The 22,714-nt window shown below is 32.3% G+C and overlaps 1 protein-coding gene across 1 annotated transcript in view; it reads left to right on the top strand.

The window, feature by feature from the left end:
* Positions 1-22,714, top strand: part of RYR2 (ryanodine receptor 2) — a 276,429-nt gene that overhangs the window by 178,589 nt on the left and 75,126 nt on the right. The window contains exons 46-63 of the mRNA XM_087718053.1: positions 779-965; positions 2,495-2,600; positions 3,609-3,729; positions 3,883-4,052; positions 4,977-5,197; positions 7,029-7,119; positions 7,909-8,049; positions 9,180-9,343; positions 9,977-10,055; positions 11,202-11,291; positions 13,509-13,646; positions 14,285-14,362; positions 14,948-15,023; positions 15,659-15,785; positions 15,955-16,070; positions 16,760-16,824; positions 17,415-17,536; positions 20,822-20,871. Of these exons, the coding sequence (XP_087574179.1) occupies positions 779-965; positions 2,495-2,600; positions 3,609-3,729; positions 3,883-4,052; positions 4,977-5,197; positions 7,029-7,119; positions 7,909-8,049; positions 9,180-9,343; positions 9,977-10,055; positions 11,202-11,291; positions 13,509-13,646; positions 14,285-14,362; positions 14,948-15,023; positions 15,659-15,785; positions 15,955-16,070; positions 16,760-16,824; positions 17,415-17,536; positions 20,822-20,871 (2,142 nt within the window). The remainder of the gene's footprint in view (positions 1-778; positions 966-2,494; positions 2,601-3,608; positions 3,730-3,882; positions 4,053-4,976; positions 5,198-7,028; positions 7,120-7,908; positions 8,050-9,179; positions 9,344-9,976; positions 10,056-11,201; positions 11,292-13,508; positions 13,647-14,284; positions 14,363-14,947; positions 15,024-15,658; positions 15,786-15,954; positions 16,071-16,759; positions 16,825-17,414; positions 17,537-20,821; positions 20,872-22,714) is intronic.

The raw sequence follows: 22,714 nt of genomic DNA, 5'->3' as shown, positions 1-22,714 counted from the left end.
TGATTCTCGTTCTCCCTCCCTGGGACGGTAGCTTGGGTATGTCCCACGTGTGACCATTCCCTCCCCCTCTTCTGGAAAAAGGACGTTGGTCTTACCTGAACGTCTATTTTCAGAAGGGGGAGGGAATGGTCACAACCCGCCCTGAGACCTTTCCGTCGGGGCCAAGGGGAGGGCCCGGGTGGTTCCCGGGGGTTTTGTTGTGTGTTGTTTTTTGTCTTTTCAGTTCTACCGTTCGTCTTCGAGGAAACTGGGATAGGAATGGAAGGCACCAGTATTTAAGCGTTTTCTCTCAGTCTTTGGACCAATCAGGCTTTGACAACAACCCACGTGTGACCATTCCCTCCCCCTTCTGAAAATAGACGTTCAGGTAAGACCAACGTCCTTTCTCAGTGCTGATTTCACATCTAATACAAAATGTGCTGAAATACAGTTATTAGAAAGTAAGAGAGAAGAGTCAGGAGACTGTTCTAATGTGGTGGCTGGAATAATTTCTAGTGTTGTTATCTGAGATCTTTTTAAATGCTGATAAAGTTGACGGAGTTTCTCCTAGTTTAACTGTTTAATTCAGTTCTTAAAGTTTGCTTTTGGGTTACAGATAGTGGAGTTTCAGGCACAATGTAGGTTCTCCTTGTATAGTTGTTAAATTTCAAAATAAATAACACTGTGTGTGTGCATATGGGTGTGTGTAGATAAATATTGGGCTTCTTTATCATAAGTTATAGAAACTAATTCCAAATTTTTGGCTTCATCAAGTAGTTAAATTTCTATTTGATTATAGGAGAGAGTGTTGAAGAAAATGCTAATGTGGTAGTCAGACTGCTCATTCGACGGCCTGAATGTTTTGGACCAGCACTGAGAGGTGAAGGTGGAAATGGCTTGCTTGCTGCCATGGAAGAAGCCATAAACATATCAGAAGATCCTACAAGAGATGGCCCTTCATCAACTAATGGGTCCACTAAAACATCGTAGGTAGAATGAAAATGTTTATTCCCTGAATAAAATTTCTTTCAGAAGTCATTGTTTCTAAAATGAAGTGTATGGTGCTGGTCTATGACATTAATAACATTTATTGGTTTGAAATTCTATTAGGCCTATCACTAATCCTAATACATTTCTTAAGTATAATATCCAATGTTAATTTGTGTTGAGAATTTTAATAACAATATGTTTATATATGATAAAAATAATAAGAATCTTCTTTTTAATATAAATACAAACTCTCAAGATTGGAAGAATATCAGTATAGCAATAGCACTTAGACTTATATACCACTTTACAGGGCTTTACAGCCCTGTCTAAGCAGTTTACAGATTCAGCATTTTGCCCCCAACAATCTGGGTCCTCATTTTACTCACCTCTGAAGGATGGAAGGCTGAGTCAACCTTGAGCCTGGTGAGATTTGAAGCATTAAAAGCATTTGTAAGCCATATATCCTGTTTATATCCTATCTGTCTATTGTTAAGTAGATCACAGATAGGTAGATAGTGTTTAATTACTATCTTGCATAATCTAACTTACATGTTATAATTTCCATGTGTTCTAAACTTTTTATGGCATAGATCCTTTTACTGACATGGATTTTTCTGTTCACCAGCTATTATAATTGTTGAGCAAATGGTCTTCCTGCTGTTTTCAGATTATTTTTTTGTCCATGTTGAATCTGCACTCTGATTGCCAACAACAGCATCATTCCCTTTGTAATTTAGAACTACAGAGAATTGTTATGAGTAATTACTGCTAAAAAAGCACCTTAAACATTTATATTTATGTGGAGTGGCAGTTGGAAGTTAATACGGCTTCATATCTTAGAGATGAATTTTCTTTAAATGACTGGAAGTGAATTTGTCTTTAAAAATGAAGTTGCTTAGAGAAAACAGAGAGAAAAGGAAAGTTTTACCTCCACCCCCACCCCGCAAGACATATCTGAGCTAAGTCTTTTCTAAATGGGGGAGATTAAATGTGTGCTCAAAAGTTAATCATATCTTCTCTTCTTAGATTCTTCCCCAAAGATTCAGAGGATATTTCTATTCCATTCCCAACACCTCCTTCCCTCGCATTCATGCACACATATTTACAGTCTGGCATAAATATTTATGATTTGTATACCATATTTGAAAAATAGAAAATAGAATATTCTATTATATAAGATATTAAATGCCTAAAAGGAATAAATAAGATTCATTGTGCCTGTGGGCAGGTGGTTTATGATATAAAAAGATATTAGAAATGTTATGTGTCTATACAAAAATGCCCCTTCCACAAATCCCACCAAAAAAAGCCCTCTATTTCGTATTATTTTAGACCAAGGGCTTAAAATTGGTATAAAACTTTCACTATAATCCTAATTGTTTTATCTGAGCACTAAAATCTAAGTTTTAACTGGTTATGCTAAGGCTTGAACATAGATATGACTAAAGATACATTATATAAACAGATTTAATACATAAATTATTATTCCTTCACTATTTTTAAATTTCTTTGAAAAACCGAACAGAAGTGAAGTAGAAGAAGAGGATGATACTGTTCACATGGGAAATGCCATCATGACATTTTATGCTGCTCTGATTGATCTCTTGGGACGCTGTGCTCCAGAAATGCATGTAAGGATTTATGTAATTAGTATTTATTATTTTTGTTGAATTTATATCCTATCTGTGTTAATAATGTGAACCAGAATGTGTCATTCTTCACCCTTTTTCTGATTCAAGTATTCCTGAATTCATGGACTTGTGGGTGAAATAGTGGTACCCATGAACAAAAACCAGCAAGTTCTGAATAATGACATGGTTTGCAGGAGTATGAAATCTTCAGCAGGATCAATCTTATCTCTGTGTAACCTAGTGAAGATTTAATGTTATAGATAATTACGTGGCGGAGAGGAAGAAAATAATAACAGTAAAGTAGGAGACACAATTAAGTACATGGAAAAGATGGAAGAATAGTCAAATAACTATTCTATGAATTTCATGTTATATTTGTGTTGATATAGATCACTTCAAAGTTCATATAGACATGGTAAAATTCAAATTTTTAGTTATTGTAGGTAGAATTTAGGATCAATATACCTACTTATTCCTTGACAGTGAGATAGGAGAAAGAATCTCCTTCAACTTGTACCACCAAATTTCTTGATTGGATCCTGCATGGGGAAAGGAAAGAAGATGAGTATAAATAAGTATTTGTGTGATAGTGATTGTTGAATGAATAAAGTAACTTAAGCTAGAATAAACTCACTTCACATTGTAGCCATAGGGAAATCAAATATGTGATTTGATTTTTTATAATTGTGAACTTCTCATTTCTCTTTTTTTGACATAAATAGAAAGGAATGTTAATATAATTGCCTCTTCAGATCCTTCAGGGGAATATTTATCATGAGAACAGCACCTCCTTTTAATAGTGCATCATTGGAATATGATATCAGGCCCATCTTTGAACAAATGTTGAGCTCTATGAGATTTCAACGCTAATTCACAGTATTATTATCTGCACATGCATTTATAATTAGCTTAATCATAGAATTCTTATGTATAAGGATATATCTGCATTCTTTGATTGCTGCATTCTCATACAAGCCATCTAACTATTTAATTGCCTTATTCCATTAGCTCATCCATGCTGGCAAAGGGGAAGCCATTAGAATCAGATCTATTCTGAGGTCCTTGATTCCTTTGGAGGACTTGGTGGGTGTAATTAGCATTCCTTTTCACATGCCAACAATAGCAAAAGGTAAGAAAACTTGCAGTTTTTCCTTCTATTATTTATTACGAGTGACTTGATTATTTCTTCTTCAACATGTGTGTAAAAATAGTTTTCTCTCTCTCTACTTCCCCCTCCTTTCCTTTCCTTTCCTTACCTTCCATCTCTTTCTCTTTTTTTCAGATGGCAATGTTGTAGAACCTGATATGTCAGGTGGGTTTTGCCCTGATCACAAGGCAGCGATGGTATTGTTTCTTGACAGGGTCTATGGAATTGAAAACCAAGATTTTCTTCTACACCTACTAGAAGTTGGCTTTCTACCAGATCTTCGTGCAGCTGCTTCATTAGATACGGTAACAAGTAACTTTTAACTTTTCTTAATTAGCATTTTCTGCTTTATCCAGATTTATCTTGTGCATACATTTTGATACTTTTAAATACTTTTTAAAATGATGAGTTAGTGTTTTCAGTTAAGGTTGAGCAACACTTTGGATTCAAAGGGAACAAGGTGTGGGGGAACTTCATGTACCCCAGTCTTCAGTTCCTTAAGGCAATGGTGATTTATCTGGAGTTCCCTTTTGTCGTTGCTGTATTATTCTTGGAAAAGAAACATTTGGTTTAAAGCTTCTGAGACCTGGGAGCTCAGGTTTCAAGTTTAGTAGAAAGTTTAAAGTGAACACAGTTTCTCAGTGTTAATTAACCTTAAAAATGTCATTTAGGTTAGTAGAGAGAATGAGTGAGGGCTCCTTGCATTTTGTATTGTATAATATTCATCTAATATGTGGGTTTTGAAGTTAAAACCTTGACATAGCAACATAGACTTCCAGTTTTAAAAAATAAACTGTAATTCAAGCACAAATGAAGTGTTCAAATGAAGTGACCTCTGTCTGGTTAAATATCTGATTGTTATTGCATAAGATGATGCACAAATATCTCTAATAATAGGCTAAATCCAGGTTGTTGTGTCATCACTGCTATTTCAAAATGAATGCAATTTTAATACGGGAATAATAAAGCAAATGATATGTTTTAATTATTTCTACTGCAGAAATTGGGGCAACAGTGAGATAGCCAAAAGATGCAGAAAACCTTATTGCCATCTAGTGGTCCTTCAGTGTTTAGATTCATAATTTTAATAAAAGATTGGAATAAAGAAAAAATATATATAAAATATGTATTTCACATTCTTAATAGCTCTGAAAAGGATTAGCTCAAACATACTGCAACTGTGTGTCATTTTTGTGCATATCTGAACTGCTTTATAATTTGTTTTATAGGTTGCCCTAAGTGCCACAGATATGGCCCTGGCTCTTAATCGGTATCTCTGCACTGCTGTTTTGCCTTTATTAACAAGATGTGCTCCTCTTTTTGCTGGAACAGAACATCATGCTTCCCTTATAGATTCCTTGCTACATACTGTATATCGGCTTTCCAAAGGCTGTTCACTTACCAAAGCTCAGCGGGATTCTATTGAAGAGTGCCTACTCTCCATTTGTGGGTAAGGATCGATTATGATAGCATTGGTGGAGAGAGAAACACTAAAATAAAGGGAATACCTTCTGCAAGATATTCTTTTTAAAAATATATTGTTAATAAGAATTTTGATTACTGTCGTCTAACCTAATAGAAATTACACTTAGAGAAAAATAACAGAAAAAGTACACGAAAAAGGAAAAAGGAAAAAGGAAAAGAACATTAAAAAGGAGAAGAAAAGAAATATGTAAAGAAGAGATTTTCATGGTTGATTGTGTCAAGTGTGAAGAGATTTTCATGGTTGATTGTGTCAAGTGTAAACAAGCTTAATAACTTGTTGTCCTATAAGGTTAAACAGATAACTCTTCATCCCATATACTATCTCTTCTCTAGAAGCAAATCCATATAACATTAATCCTGGTGTCAGCAAAAATTCCATAAAGGGCTGCCAAAACTTTGCAAAAATGTTTTATTTTACCCCAATCAAATAAAACAATTTTATATTTCTTCTTTTTACTTCTACAGTCATTATCTTTAATTCAACCAAACAGTATAGAATTTTCAGTTGTTCTGATTTCTTCAAAGCTTTAACAAGCTTCTTTTGCAAATCCAGCAAGAAAATATTTTAATAGCTTTAAGCTGTGCAATAGGCCATTTAAAAAAGTCATTAGAAAGTGAAGCTTGCAAACTTAATGTCCTTTAAAAGCAAGATGGCTAAGCTCTTCATCGTCCAGTGCTCAAACCTGCAGAAAATTGCTGTCCTGCAGTCTCTTCACAAGAAGCGGCGGTCTAGAGCACATATGGGTATTCTCCTGTCCTTTTGTTATCCAAAAAGTTTCCAAGGAACTGGTCTACTTGCCAGTTCCTCCATTTTTGCCATGGTCATCAGTTCCAGAGACATTAGTCAGTCCACCACACCTCCCCTAGAAGTCCTGTAATAAATTATTCTTGAGGCAGTTGCTTGCTTGAAAGAAAAACAAAAATAAGCTTCATTTAGGAAACAACATGTAGATAGCATGTTCTTACAAAAGTAGACAAAAAGGTGTAGAGTCCCTCTGCTAACCGTTTTTGTATCTATTAAGCCAAGAAGTCAATATTTTCATGTATGCAAAAAGTTTGTGCAGCAGGAGTTCAATTCCAGTGGGATATAGATTGATAGTAAAATGAATCAACAGATCAAAAGTATCTGTAATTACTTCAACTATTAGCATGTAATAAATAGCAGATGTTAACTAATATGTAATGATTATAGTAATAATAAAATAGATTCCAGGGCTGATGCTGTTAAAATGCTATAACATCTAATGAACAAATAATGCATTTCTGAGGTATCCTCAAATGAATGAGCATTTGCTGAGACATAATATATAGTTAGTTGGTTAGTAAATTATCCACAAGTCAACAGTGAAAAACAGGAGTTAGTTAAAATGTAAAATAAATTGTTACGTTTCAGACATGCTTGGAGGAAGGGATATATTTATCTGATTATGCCTGCTTGCCAAACTCCAAATATGAAATACAGTTTATAGTTTTTTACTATATTACAAAAGACAGAACATAAATTTTGTTAAAAGAAAATAACTGCATGCAAAAGGTTGAAGATGAAATAATGTTAAAAGAAAACAACTGAATATGAATTCGGCATTTTTATTACCTCCCTCATTTTTTGGTTGCACACTGGCTTTGTTCAAGCATGAGTCTGAACATATTTTATCTCCATATTTCATGTACTGTTATCTTTTAATCAGAAATACTGATTAAGCTTCTGTAGTGATTACAGATTACTCACTTGCATAATCACAATAATGGTTATAAATCTAGTCTATGTTGTACTGAACCTTTTTTTCTGCTGATAGTCAGCTAAGACCTTCAATGATGCAACATTTGTTGAGAAGATTAGTGTTTGATATCCCTCTTCTAAATGAACATGCCAAAATGCCTCTTAAGGTAAGTTTGATTTTTTATAAAATATACAATTAATGTCATTAGGCATCACCTACCAGAAGAAACTGGTGATATTCTGATTTGCCTTGAAGTAAAAAATATTGGCCAATCATGGTCAATGTTACATCCAATGCAATATTCAAACCCTAAATGTAGGATGATCACAAAAACTATGTCATGGTTATTATTCTTTCGGTTCCACTTTGATAGTTCAGTTGTGATTCAAAGCTGGATACAATTTAATATTTGTTATTTCAATTGTGCTTACAAAAAGCTACATACTGTAAACATTGAAAACACAGACTTGGCCTTAGGTTTGCTGTATATAAAGGATGCAGCAGAATTGCAAAATAAAGTAATTATCTCAGCTAGAGACAGGAGAAAATATTTGTCTTACCTTCATACAAGTTGTATGAAGATTATTTAGAAGACCTATTTCATTCATTATTTTGGAAATTCTCCCCCATATAAAAGAGTGTTTTGCCAAGACCTATCAGTGATTAAAATGATTCAAATCGTATTAAGTAAGACCATCCATAGGTTTGGAGATAATCTAGAGATATGAAAATAATTATTTGCTGAATGTTTATCTTAAAAAAGTACCCAAAATCCTTATATTAATTTAACAAATAATAGATTAATTCTGCCATAATTGTTGATTGGGTTGAGATAATTCCTTTAATCTTTATGTCACTTACCTGTTGCAAAATTTGTGCATCTGACATTTAAAGTGATTATATGTAACTACCTCATCGAATTATCAGAAAGCAAACTCTCATGTTTCTTTTTTAGTTGCTGACAATTCATTATGAAAGATGTTGGAAATACTACTGTTTACTAGGAGGGTGGGGCAACTTTGGTGCTGCATCAGAAGAAGAACTTCATTTGTCCAGAAAGCTGTTCTGGGGTATTTTTGATGCCTTATCTCAAAAGGTAACATTTTAAGATGTGATATATTAATATGTATTAATTATATATTAATAATTGTAGTTCATGTTAAATATGCAAGGCTGCATATTAGAAAACAAAATTATAATGATGCTTAAATATATCTTCTTTAAAAATTAATTAGCTAGAAAATTACTTTAATAAATGTTTATCCTATTCTGTAACTTTGTTGCCTTTAATAAAAGAATTATATTAAATGAAAAATTTGTAATAGTGGTGAATATTCCATTTGTGCTAGCAGTATGAGATAGGGATGAATATGAGCGGGCTACATATTTATAAATAAAAGTTCATTTTTTAAAAATTCAATATATATTCCACCTTTCATTTGGGAGCATAAAGTGGCTTCTGTCCTGTTTTGTCCAGTACAAGAACACTGTGAGGTAGGTGGACCTGAAAGATGATGGCTGGCCCCAGATCACCCAGTGAACTTCTATGGCTGAAGGTGGCCAAAGCCTGTAATTCCAAGCTTTACTCCAGTACTTTAATCACCGTATCATAAATAAATGCCACGCTGGCTCTCAGAAATTCTCCCATTGATTATTGTTGTTAATGTTTAGTATGTCATAGGGAAAGATTCTAGTTCTGAGCAAACTCAACTGCTAGTTAGAACTACCATCATGACCCTAGAATTGAAAAATATTGATTCAGCTGACAATTGTAAGTAACTCAGCAGACTATCAAACCTAAAATAACCTCCCCTCTAAATCAACATTTGAACAAATGTTTGCCTGGTTAAAATCCTTAATTGCTAATCTATCTGCAGACTATGAAGCATCTCATGTTTCTTTTTCATTTTTTTCCTTGTGTGGTCAATATTTATCAAATACAACAAGGCTCAGCTTCTATAGGGAACAATATCCCAATGGACTTGATGGCTCTTCCCTCTAGTGCAGGGAAGGGACTGAGATGAATACCCTCAGGAAGTGTGGCTTTGTTTTAGATAGAAAGCCTGAAGTAGTTTGACTTAAGAGTAAACTCAATTAATGGGTTTTTAAAAGTAAAACTAAATATAGTAATGATAGTGGTAATAGAATGTTGAGACCTTTCCCAGATAAATGGAAATTGTCTTAATTTTTTACCAGAGTTTTTTGCATCCTTTTTTGTCTTTATAGAAATATGAACAAGAACTATTTAAATTAGCACTGCCATGCTTGAGTGCTGTAGCTGGGGCTTTACCTCCTGATTACATGGAATCAAATTATGTTGGTGTTATGGAAAAACAGGCTTCCATGGATTCAGATGGAAACTTCAATCCACAGCCTGTTGATACTTCAAAGTAAGGATGTTTTCAAAGCTGGTATTTAGTTGAGCGTAACTTTTAAAATAATATGAAATAGCAGTAGCACTTAGACTTATATACAACTTCACAGTGCTTTACAGCCCTCTCTAAGCAGTTTACAGAGTCAGCATATTGCCCCCAACAATCTGGGTCCTCATTTTATCGACCTTGGAAGGATGGAAGGCTGAGCCTGGTGAAATTCAAACTGCCAAATTGCAGGCAGCTGGGAATCAGCAAAAGTAGCCTGCAGTACTGCACTCTAACCACTGCGCCACTACAGCTCATAATATGAATATTGTGTTGTTAATGAAAGTTGATTCTCAAATACAAAAATATTTAAATTATTTAGAAAGAGTATTTCACATTTGTTTTCTAATAATCACATTACATTAAGTATAAGAACAATTGGCAATTTAAGTTTCCTTTTATTCAGTGACTGATTATTTTATTGTTTTCAAAATTGTTATAAAGTGATCCAATACCATTTTTGTTGTCTGAGATAATAGTAGAATTAGAGCAATGCAAATGCTCTAATATGAATATTTAAATGATTTTTAGGTAGATAAATTATATATAAAGAAAAAAACCTGTCATGAAATACTTATCTTTGCCTTGTTTGTTCTCACTCAGCATTATAATTCCTGAAAAACTAGACTACTTTATAAACAAATATGCTGAACATTCTCACGATAAATGGTGCATGGAAAAGGTAAAGTGTATGTTCACATCTATGTATTGTTTGCATCTCTCTCTTCCTCCCTTCCTCTTCTTCTCTCTGTCTCTCTCATGTTGCTGGGATATATGTAAAGCATTAGGGAATGAATCTTGCTAATGATCTGACTTTATTTTGCATTTCAATATTCATCATGGAATTTTGTTTATGTTGCATTAATTCAAACATTCTAATTCTTTAATCAGATTTTTAAATTTTTAAGTGCATTTACTTTCTCTAAGAAAAGGATCAGCTCAGTTTTTACATTTTACACAGATCCATTCAGTTAACAAGTTTATTTTAATAAGATTTTTTTGGTATCACAGTTATCATCACATAATTGGATGGCTGCATTTGCATGGTTGTCTTTTACAATGCCGTTATTGTTAAAACAGAATAGTTTTTTAAAAAAATGGTATTTGTCCCAATCCCTTTCACTTGAAGAACACCTGTATCTCTCCTCTGAATATTTAAAAAAATGGAGACTGATACTGCAAGAAGTTATAATCATTAGCATTTTTTTTGCAGTGCTTCAACATAACCTGTTCAATTTTTGTGGTGAGCTCAAACATAGACATGCAGGTTCTTAGTACCCTCAATGAAGATTCTAAAGTACATTTATTGCACTATATTCCCTTCCACCCACTCTTCATTCTACTCAACAGTCAGTCGGCATTTTGTGTCCATTAAGCATGCTCAGTTTTTATCAGGCTTTAAAAAAAAATTCTTTAGAGTTTTTGCCCCATAAGGTTTCTGCACCTTTGGAAATTTTGGGGTTTGTGATGAATTAATTCCCCTTGTGCATGATATTTAGGATATAGACACTTTTACTATGACCTCATTATCAGTTTATAAAAGCGATTGCTATACAAGATGAAAAATATTACATTATAATATACTGTGTAACACTTGTGAAACTAAAATTTGCATGACAAATTAAAGCCCAGGAGTTTTTAATTGCTGTTATAACAAGTATTAAGATTAGAAGAGAGTAGAAGAATCAAGATAAAAATATGGGAAATTTCATTTGCTTCATGAGCTTGGTATAGTATATTGATAGCATGCAAAAAGAGCATCCAAATCATAAACGGCATCAATATTCTTGATCAACTTATCCCTTCCTTTTCTTTAAACTTTTGTCAGTTTGCAAATGGGTGGATATATGGTGAAACATATTCAGAATCTTCCAAAGTGCAGCCATTAATGAAACAATATAAACTATTATCAGAAAAGGTAAGAAGTTCATGTCAGATTTTTTTGTTGTAATCTTTTCTTTTAATCATTGAAAGAAGCAGCCAATTTTAGAGCTTTCCCATTAATTAGAAAAATCCTTTAAGACTTGAAGAATATATGTTGTTTCTTCTGCCACATATAAAATTTTCAGTTGGAAAGGCAAGAATAATAAATTCTGAACAGTCAGAATTTTCTCCAGATTCTTTGCATTATTATAGCACAGAACCTATGTGAATTCTCTCAGAACTCCAGCAGAAAGAAACATACTGCACATACCCAGCAAAAATAGTCACAGGAACTCTAGTCTCCATTTTGTTTATCTTTTGCTCATCCCTGTCAAATTTCATCACTATAGAAGGGCTAAAGAGATTGTGTGTGATGAACTTTGTAATGTTTGCACTATAAAGGAGAGCACTAAAACTAGAGTTTGAAGAAAAAACTTTGCACCTATCATAATTTAGCCTTTGCTCCATAAATCCTTATAGATCTAAACATCATAATCACAGGAAAATAGTCTGTGAAGATTATCATTTAACCAGGATCCAATTATGAACTATGTATCTTACATTTGATCACTGGTTAAAGACTTAATTATTCTATCTTAGGTCAGGAAGTATATTTCTGTCAAACATCAGTATTTTAAGCTAATTCCAAAATATCCTCCTTTGTTGAGTAAATGCACTGCTTTTCATATGCTTGTCATATCACTTGCAAATCCCATTTAATCTCATCAGCTTTTGGGGTGAAGAAGTTATTTGAAAGGATCTGTGGGAGCAACTACACTGTCCTAGCAAAATTGGCCACTACAAAATTGATAATAATACTTTCTCCATAGGATGCTATACATTTCTCTTAAGAGTTTGGAGGTGGGGATTTTCAGGTTGGTAAAGCATGAAGATTTTATTCCTTCCCATGGATACTGATTTTTTTTAGTATCCCAAGATTTTAGCAATCTTCCTACTAATTTACTATTTACTGCTTAACCTGTCTCTTGGTTGTGATAGATTATCAGTCTCCAAATATCACAATAAAAGAATAAGTATAGGGGGTCTTCTGAAGTGTATGATACATCTTTCACTTTATGAGGGCATGGTATTTCTGCTTTTCCTTCAGTTACTATGATAGAATAGAAGAGAAGAGAAGAGTTAGAAGGGATCTTGGAGGTCTTCTAGTCCACTCAAACCAAAAGTATAAAAGGTTCATTTAATAGGAATTGTTTTCCTATATACTGCTGCAATTTAAGGATGGTACTCTTGTCCTTAGAAAGTAGTCATCAAATGCTTATAATATTTGTATTATATTTAATGGATTTTTACAGTTATCCTTTTTTCTTTTTGATTATTTCCACTTTTGTATCTCTTCTAATGTACTATATATGAGATATGAATATAAAAATTTAAAATAGTTATTTCATAAAGAAAATTTATATACATATTTGGTTATCATAAGGATGATAATACTTTTAGTGCTCATTTTCAAATTATTTATTATTTATTTTGGTCATAGAATAGCATAAGGCAGATAACAATCACTATAAAACAAAACTAATAACTGTGCATTCTGATCAGCTAGCAAAAGTCTAAATCTTTAACCTGCTTAGGTATTGTGTTGCAAATAGGAATATATATATATATTATAGGTACATATATATAAAAAGACAACACAGCAAATTGGAAATGATTCCAGTTGCTATCGTCTTAAGAGTCTCGGCTCTTTATGTATGTTGCAGAATTTTCCTGGGTCAATCAAGAGGAAGACATAGCAGGCATTTCTGTAAAGTCATAGCTTTATATTCTCATAGGCCTTTATAGACTAGAATTATGACACTGTTATAGACTATGATTTTATAGATTTCACCTGGTTTTAATCCCTATACTGTGTAATTATAGTCTGGTATACTAGTCTTTATTTTCTTTTATTCTCTCAATGTAATATTTTATTCTTCTATTTCAGAGTGATTGTTATTTGTTTTATGCTAGTTTACAACCAAAATAATTTCTAATTGAATGTTTGGCTGCTAAGGAAGTTACTTTAAAAGAGATGTGCATAGAATCAAAGCTGAGTTTTGCAGTCAAGGATCTGCCTTTCAGTTGCTGGGTAGTGGTCTCTATTATTTATACATATCTCAAATTCAATCAAAAGATTGGGTGCTACTAACCAGATGTGAGGACAGTTCTTTTACCACTAATAGGATCATCATATCTGCACTTTTTTCAGGAAAAAGAAATTTATAGATGGCCAATTAAAGAGTCTCTGAAAACCATGCTTGCTTGGGGATGGCGGGTTGAAAGAACGAGGGAAGGAGATTCTATGGCTCTTTATAATCGTTCACGTCGGATATCACAGACAAGTCAGGTATATTTTGAGCTGCAAGCACTTCTGATGATGTTACTTAGTAGCTTTATCACCAATATTTCCTAGTTATTTTTTAAAATACTATTTTTGAGGTAAAAGCTGCAGCATTCCTTCAGTATGAGCATTGGCTTCCAAGTTCTATAAGCAGGGGGAAATAATCTAAACTTTATATAGTTTAATGCTCTATGTTTATCTTGTATTTGCTGTTTTTGAAGTAGCTAAAGAAAATGAAATTTCTCTTTACAAAATATTTTAGGATTGTGATTTTTATAAAACTAATGAATTTAACAGGCCAGTATATGGAAAGAAATGTAATTTTAAATGTAAACAAGCTTGAGAGAAAATATGTATTTTTCTTTTCTACGAGATAAATCCTTTCTTCAAGTAATACTGCTTCTAAATGTTTTGCGATACACATTTTCACTTTCATAACAACTTTAGTGGAATTCCTATACAGCATTGAAATTCCTGAAATTAGATAAACTAATAGAAAAATATATGAAACAGCGATAAACTAATAAATTTGCCAATGTTTTCCTATTCCTTGACGGAGCTCTTCTGTAAGCTGTCATTAAACTTGTTCAAATATGTTCTATTGTTCTTTTCTTCTGTTAACACCTCCATTGATATTTATTCAGGTTTCTGTAGATACAGTCCATGGCTATACTCCCCGTGCAATTGACATGAGTAATGTTACCCTGTCCAAAGAGTTACATGTAAGTTGCATGGTTATTGTAATCAACATTAGGAATGTAATGTTTTAAGAAGTTTCCATGGCTTTTTCAATAATTACTTAATGCAGTTCTCTATCAATCCATTGATAGTTATCATTTATTCTCCAACTTTTCTGACAGATGCTTGGACCTGCAATTGGTCTTCCAAGAATGGAAGGGCTTTTGATACAGTGGTTCCAGCAGGTGGAAGGGTAAGAGGCAATTTTTGCCGATTCCTCCTTTCCCTGCAACGTTCCCTGCTACTTTCAACACTGATCTGGAAGGTTCTCCAGACCAGATTTAGGGAAGCACAAGGAGCTGAAGGGTGAATTGGCAAAAATTTCCTCCTCCCCACCTCCCGAGGGAGCATGCCAGGAGCAGAATTCTGCTCATGCAATTTCTGTAATGGAGAGAATTTGTGGGAATTAATTATCAAATTAATTATTTAAAAAAATGCCTGAAGTTGGTATTTAATTCTTTTGACTGGGACCAAAAATGCAACAATTATTTTGTTAAAAAAATGAAAACAAGCTTAACTAACCTACTAGGGAACAAATTGTAATTATTTATGTCTTTCTTCTTCCTTAGGCAATGGCTGAGATGATGGCTGAAAATTATCATAACATATGGGCAAAAAAAAAGAAAATGGAGCTTGAAGCCAAAGGTACAATCACTTTTAAAAATATATAAATGACCTTAGGCTGACCATCAAGAGTACTTGTTAAGGACATGCTGCATTTTGAAATAGAAAATTGAAAGGCCAAGAAATTAACATTCTATAGTCAAAATAGTATTTTCAGTATAATTTAGGATTTTATGTATGGTATTATGGGGGTCAATATGTCGTAATCTAAAGTAACCATTTCTGCAGTGCCTGACCTGGTGAAAGTATTAAAATGCATGCAAACAAATGTGATTCTAAGACATTTAGGCAGAATTAATTGTTGAATGACTTTTGCCACATATGACTTCGAAAATGTTAAATGAACTTCTAGTAAGAGTCTCTTGACAATGAGATGGGTGGCATATAAATGTAACAAATAAACTGCATAACAGGCTAATAATATGGATTGTAAGAGTTGGGATTTTCATTCTTAGCAATAAGTATTAGTGAATTAAAATATTAGCATCCGGAATGAAATATTACCTATTTTAATAATATGGAGGTGATGATACTAGAAGATATATCTAGCAGGGCAAAATGAATACTGTAATGTCTTTATGTTTTATGAAATTTAATTCTTTTAAAAATAATGCTATTGTTGTTATTTTGTCATTTAATTTCTTAATGCATTCTAGTGGGAGGAGGAAATCATCCCCTACTTGTACCCTATGATACATTGACAGCCAAAGAAAAAGCTAAGGATAGAGAGAAAGCCCAAGATATTCTGAAGTTCCTCCAGATCAATGGCTATGTTGTGTCCAGGTAAATGCTAATCAGTTATTGCTGTAGGCTTTAAAGCTGAAATAATCTTCATTATGTGGCTGAAAAATGTACTGCATGGGAAGATTTGTTTTTTATAAGAAAATAAATACTATATTTTTTGGTGTATAAGACATACTCCCCCCTCCCAATTTTTTTTAATTTGTTCCAGAGGCTTAAAGGATTTAGAATTAGACACACCATCCATTGAAAAAAGGTTTGCTTACAGTTTTCTCCAGCAATTGATACGATACGTAGATGAAGCCCATCAGTATATTCTGGAATTCGGTAAGATATTGTAAATATATATTTTATGTTATAAAATATAGCCTTAAGTTCTTTTACATGGTTAGTAAGAATCAAATGGCTATAAAAAGTGTTAAAAGTGTATTATTATTATTATTTTTGAGATACAGTTCAACACTACTTCTTTTTGAACTGTAACAGTTGAACACCTTCGTTAATAAAGACTTAATCCAAACACAGTGCTAAGTTGTAGGGTGGTTTCTCTGTCCTTGGTTTTAGTACATTGTAGTGTTACATTTGATATCAATCAGGTCACTATGGCTTCTGTAATAAAGAAATTATGAATTGCTATTCATCAGAAGTAATTTGTATTTTATGTAGTTGAGTTCTTAGCAAATGCTTTGGGGATTTAATTTGCTCTCCTAAAAAAAGAGAGAATCTTTGCCTTTTCAAGCTGCTAGTTATAATGCAAGACACTACTGCAGATTAATCAAGACTGAATTCTGTTTTTGTTTTATAGAGTATATGGATGCTATATACTGAAATTAAGTTTGTTACTGTGCTGCTGTGTGGGTAAAGAAGAACCTTAAAACATCTAAATAAAAATTATCATTTCAAGTCATGTAGTACTGTAGAATGGATAGATGCAAAGTTTAATTTATAAAGAGTATAATGCAAAAATTGGCTGTATTATATTTAATTACATTTATAACACTTTTTTTCTTATACAGATGGTGGCAGCAGAGGGAAAGGAGAACAGTTTCCTTATGAACAAGAAATCAAATTCTTTGCTAAAGTAAGTATATGCTATTTTTCTGTCATATTTATTATAGCAAATTAAAAGTTAATATTATTCAACTATAAAGCATAGCTACGACATTGAGAACAAGCCACATAAATGCTGCAGATGGTAGCTCAGTAACATGTTCCTGCTTGCTAATCATCCAGTGACTTGTATTGATTTTTTTAAATTAGAAAAATAGATGCTAGAAGCAAAAATTATTCTTTGGGTAGTTCCCCATACTCTCGCATAACTGCTTCAGCAAAATGATTCTCAATTGCTGAGCTATTATTGCTAATTCAAGATCAGGCTTTGAGAGAATTTCTGCAATTAAAATTATAAAAAATAATAAAGTAAAAATATAAGAACATTAAAACTGTAAGCTATTTTTTTACCTCCAGATAAAAGGATAAAATTTTGATCTAATAGTAAACCCTACTAAAAGACATATCCTTGAGAAAAGTTGAATTTATGTTAATAAATCTTGCATATATTGCATGTTGACAGGTCTTTAGTGCCATGAAACTAAGGAATAAAAATACTAGGAGTAAGAAATTGTACTAATCAGTATACACTATTTTATCTCTTCCATATGTTTATTTCAGGTTGTACTTCCTTTAATTGATCAGTATTTCAAAAATCACCGCCTGTATTTCCTATCTGCAGCAAGCAGACCTCTGAGCAGTGGGGGTCATGCTTCTAACAAGGAGAAAGAAATGGTAACCAGGTAAAAGCATATATAACATAGTATATGATAAAGTATAATAGCCAATTTGCATATTCTAAAACATTGGCAGTTTTATGGATATATTTAGAAACGTGAGAAGTAACAAAAATCCAACATCTATTTTATAAGATAAACTCTAAAAACTGAAATTTGTATAATTTTCTTGATCTTTCTCTTATACCAAGTAGTGTTTTCCATGTTTCGTCATCTCTTATATTCTCCCCCCTCCCTCCCATTGCATTTAACTAGAGAGGCTCCTAGCTTTTATGTTTCGGCAGCTGATAGTCGTCTTGAATACTAGAAAAACAGGACATAAATTATATACATGAATATTAATAATTTTGTAATTCTGTGTGCTCTCATTTTTGATTTCACCAATATATTTTTACATAAGGTGACATACAAGCATTAATCATATTTCCTATCTGTTATAATAAGAAATTCTAGAATTTCTTTATTTTTTTACTGGTATTACTGGTACAGATATACATGCATGCACATACATGTGAAAGTATATTATGGCTAACCTTCCTGTTCCCATCTTTGTATGAACTACTATAGTAAATTTTACAACCAGAAAATGTTATTAGAAGGCATACAGTTTCATCAACTATATCTCACTTCATCAGCCAGTTTATGCCTTCTAATAAGATAATAATAAAATGTGTTACTAGTCCCCTTGTTAGATTACGTTTGATATGGTTCTGTTCATCTGTGATATCATTAACAAAGAGTCTTTTATGCTGGGAAATTTTGAAAGAAAGAAGTAATGGAAGAGCCAATGGCCTATGCCAATGTCCTATGAAACTAAAATAGGCCAAATATTTGATTCAGTTTATTCAATAGTAGCAGATAATTAAAATGGCATACACATAACTCATCATGTTCTCCTTTGTACATTTGTACTGATTCACTCATTCATTGCCTTTTGTTCTTATCCTTTTCTTTTTGAGGATCTTACCAACTCAATCGAACATGACTTTCACAGACATTCAAACTTTCTTCATATAGTCATTTTGTGATTGACAAAATTATTTTTTGTCAAAATTATTCTCCCTACACAATCAAACTCACCTCCACGAGTCGAGCTCTGTGTGCATGAGCACTCCAGCCCTTTGCTCGCGCAAGTTGAGCTGTGTCCGTGTGTAAGTGTACCGGCTTACTGCTCATATAATCCAGTTTCATTCTCCCCCATCTACCTGCTGGGCCTCCAAGCTGCAAAAGTTGGGGACGACTGTTTTATAGCATTTACTGCAAATTATTTGGGTTCTTAATTAACAATATGAGTATCCTTTTACATGTAGACAATGTAGTGTCATTTATATGTAGAAGGACACCCATATTTATTAAATTTATCCATAACAGAGGTGAGTTGCTCCCGGTTTGGCCCAGATCGGCTGAACCGGTGGTATCGGTGGCGGGAGGCTCTGCCCACCTGCCCAGATGCTTCTGAGCATGCGCAAAAGTGTTGTGCGAATGTGCGAGCACACCCAAACCAATAATAAAAAATTTGGCAACCCACCACTGATCCATAACTGTATCAACCAAAGTTGAGAATAAACATCCTTTCTTCCTGATCAATATTCAACCATTCACTATGCATTTCACTTATTCTCAGATTTGTTTTTCTCCTATCATATTGACATTCTTTTAAATTCAGCAACAAATCTTAAATTCCATATTATTGTAAAATCATCCTATAATTCAAGTCTATTTACTTTATTTTTGGCTATTTCCAAATCAACTAATTTGGAATACATTTTCTTTCCCATGGTTGTACATTTCTCAAGATCCTGCTGAAAACAAATATTTGGTTTGTACATTCTCTGTAATTATGCTCTTATTTATTTATTTATTTATGGTCAAAGACACTCTCCACATTTTCACCACTGACACTTCTTGAATCTTTTAAATCAAAAAGCTAGCAAATAGAATTTGAGACTAATAATTGTGCTAAATAGCCAATCCTGTGTAATTCCCCTACTTTCAAAACTTACTATTTTCTTTGAATATGAATGTTTGCAACTGTTTTTATCCCATTTGATAATTGAAAATAAAATATTAAACTCACGACAGAATAACAGAATAACTGTAAATACACTTTATCATTGTATCTGACAATTTGTTCTGAATTAGACAAAATAAAGGAAATTTTTAATGTTTTTCCGTGTCTTTTATAAAATTACATTGTTCTTGGATTTTCAAAATAAAATGTTGCCTTAGAAATACCTCTGGAACGGATATTTTGATTCATTAACCTAATCAAGGTACCATTAAACAGTGCAGAGTTTTCTTCTATAAAAGAGTAACTTATTACGAGATAATTAAAAGCAATTATGTCATTTTGTCTGGGAGCACATGATAATACCTAGTTAGTATTTCTTCCGGGCAAAACATATTGTATAAAACATACATTTCAAGGAATTTAAGTTTTAGCTTAAATTTACTTCATTCCAAGACATAAAATATATTGTTAATATTTATTTACTTATTTAATTCATAATATGAACATCCCTTGAAATATTACACCATCTCTGAAAATGTGGAAATAATGAATTCCATAATTCATTATTCATCAGCCTTCTTATAGGATGACTTGAGTTCATAACAACTCATATCTGCATTTACAGATGGAGCTCTCTTTTCCATGGAAACAGTTTATATCAGTGAAACAGAGCAATCAGATTCAATCCATTTTATAAAAACCAAGCCATTCATATCTACTTAAAATTTGTATCTTACTCATTTTCATTAACGTTAATCAAGCAGAATTTAATGCACTTAAGCCCACTGAAATTAATGGCTTTAGTAAATCTGTGTTGGACTGTGGCCAGTAGGAATTGTATATCAAACACATTTTATTTTAAAAAAGCAATACAAGCTTTATGCGTACATAAAATGAATGTACTGTGTACTATTATTAAATATTTGGCTGTTACTCAGAACCTTTTTTCTCTTGCTTTTAAAAATACATGTTTATGTTTACCCTTTTATCTAAATACTAGGCTACTAATTGAACTTTGTTGCCTAACGTTTTAAAGGCTATTTCTTGATAGGGCTTCCCACTTACTCTGTTTCTTTACCTCAGATATTTGCTTTCTTAACTACATTTGTTGTGGAGCAATTCTTGGAAACTTTTGTAGTATTTTCAATCCTACATTCTGCTCAGAACTGATTCTTTCTGCAAAACATCATGTTGCTTTTTCCTGCTCATACATCACTTCTTATTTTCTTCCTTTTTTTCTTTGTCCCCTCCCTTCTCTTTCATTTATCCTTTGTCTTTAGCCTATTCTGCAAACTTGGAGTTCTTGTCAGGCATAGGATTTCACTGTTTGGTAAGGAGACCTTGACAAATGCTTGTTTGAGCATCCCTTGTTTTTCTTATCATTATTTGCAACTCTGTGTGTCCTCTTTGCTTGCATGCTGCATGATTTTATATATCATTGATAATATTTGGGAACTAGCAAATGAAGGGAGCCTACATGTGCACTAAACATGCAAATTTTGATTTGATTATTTACCCAGTTTTCCTGCTAAAATGGCATAGCATTTCCATAGCAGTTACTGTGGATCCTGTGTATTTTGGGGTCATGTCTATTCATTTGATCCTGCTTTCTGTGTTCCCCATATCTATATATACTGTATACATGCGCACACACAGCATTTGCACAGCCTCTTTTTGAGTTATGTGCCAAGAGATCAAGTAATTCTGTTGCTCTGTTTTTTTTATAAAATAAGTATTGCATGTTTGCCTCTTGAGTATGAATAATGAAAAATTCCATATAGATTAGCAGAATAAGTTTCCCATCCCTATTACTCACAAGGTGTTCTGTGGTGTAAAATTGTTTTAAAAGTTAAATTATGTATATAGCTACGTTGAAAGCTTATAATTACTATTCCTGTAAGAAAAGAGAATTGTTATTGGAATCCTTCCATATTTGAAACTTAATTTTGACCAGGACTCTGGTTATTTCATAGTAATTTGAAACAGATTATTGATGAATTATTTTGATTTGTATAAATATATTAGTCTTATATAAGTGATCCTAATAAGACAGCAAATGTATAGTGGTTGAAGTACTGAACTGATGCTAGGGAGACATAGATTCATGGCCAGAGTCAGCTATGCAACTTAGTGAGTGACTCTGGGCTGATCATTGGCAAAAAGATTGGCAGAGGAGTTCTCTCAATAAAAATCATGTATTTATATTTATTTATTTATATTATTTATATTATTTATATTATATTTATATTTATATTTATATTTATATTTATATTTATATTTATATTTATATTTATATTTATATTTATATTTATATTTATATTTATATTTATATTTATATTTATATTTATATTTATATTTATATTTATATTTATATTTATATTTATATTATTTATATTATTTATATTATTTATATTATTTATATTATTTATATTTATATTTATATTTATATTTATATTTATATTTATATTTATATTTATATTTATATTTATATTTATATTTATATTTATATTTATATTTATATTTATATTTATATTTATATTTATATTTATATTTATATTTATATTTATATTTATATTCTCTATATCTATATCTATATCTATATCTATATCTATATCTATATTTATGGGATATATGCCACATAATCTCATTTAGGGATTATGCAGTTTTCTACAGTTTTTTTTTCAATGCCTGCAAGTCAGTGTTTAGCTCTTTGTCAGCTGGAATTTTATTCACAGATTTCTAGGGTGTTAAGGTCATTGTTTAGTTCTTTTTCAATTGGAATTTTATATCCAGACTTGCATAAAACGATCAGAAATCAGCCAAATAGGCCACCTTAGCAAGCCCTTACTAAACATACAGATTTTGAAATGAAAAGGCAAAAGCAATGAAATTCAGCTTATCTTTGATGTTTGTTGCTAATTTTATTTTACTGAACTGAAATATGGCTTGATTGAAAATGCCTACCATAGCAAATACTATACGTGAGATTAGTTATCCTGGAGCAACAGAAAATGGTTGATTATCTTTGATGCAAACTCCTATGTCAAGTTTGACAGAAGCTAAAACAAGATTGACAAAAAGCAAGGGACCTATATCAGCATATTCCATAGAGTTACAAGTTTTAGAGTTCTAAAGTAACTTCTAAATACCTGAAGCAGTCAAACATTTCAGTA

The sequence above is a fragment of the Thamnophis sirtalis genome, unplaced genomic scaffold (genome assembly GCF_051295495.1).
Source record: "Thamnophis sirtalis isolate CommonGarterSnake01/CBP01778 unplaced genomic scaffold, rThaSir2_p1.2 scaffold_6, whole genome shotgun sequence".
In the NCBI taxonomy this organism is placed as follows: Eukaryota; Metazoa; Chordata; class Lepidosauria; order Squamata; family Natricidae; genus Thamnophis; species Thamnophis sirtalis.
This window is presented reverse-complemented; position numbering and strand designations above follow the sequence as displayed.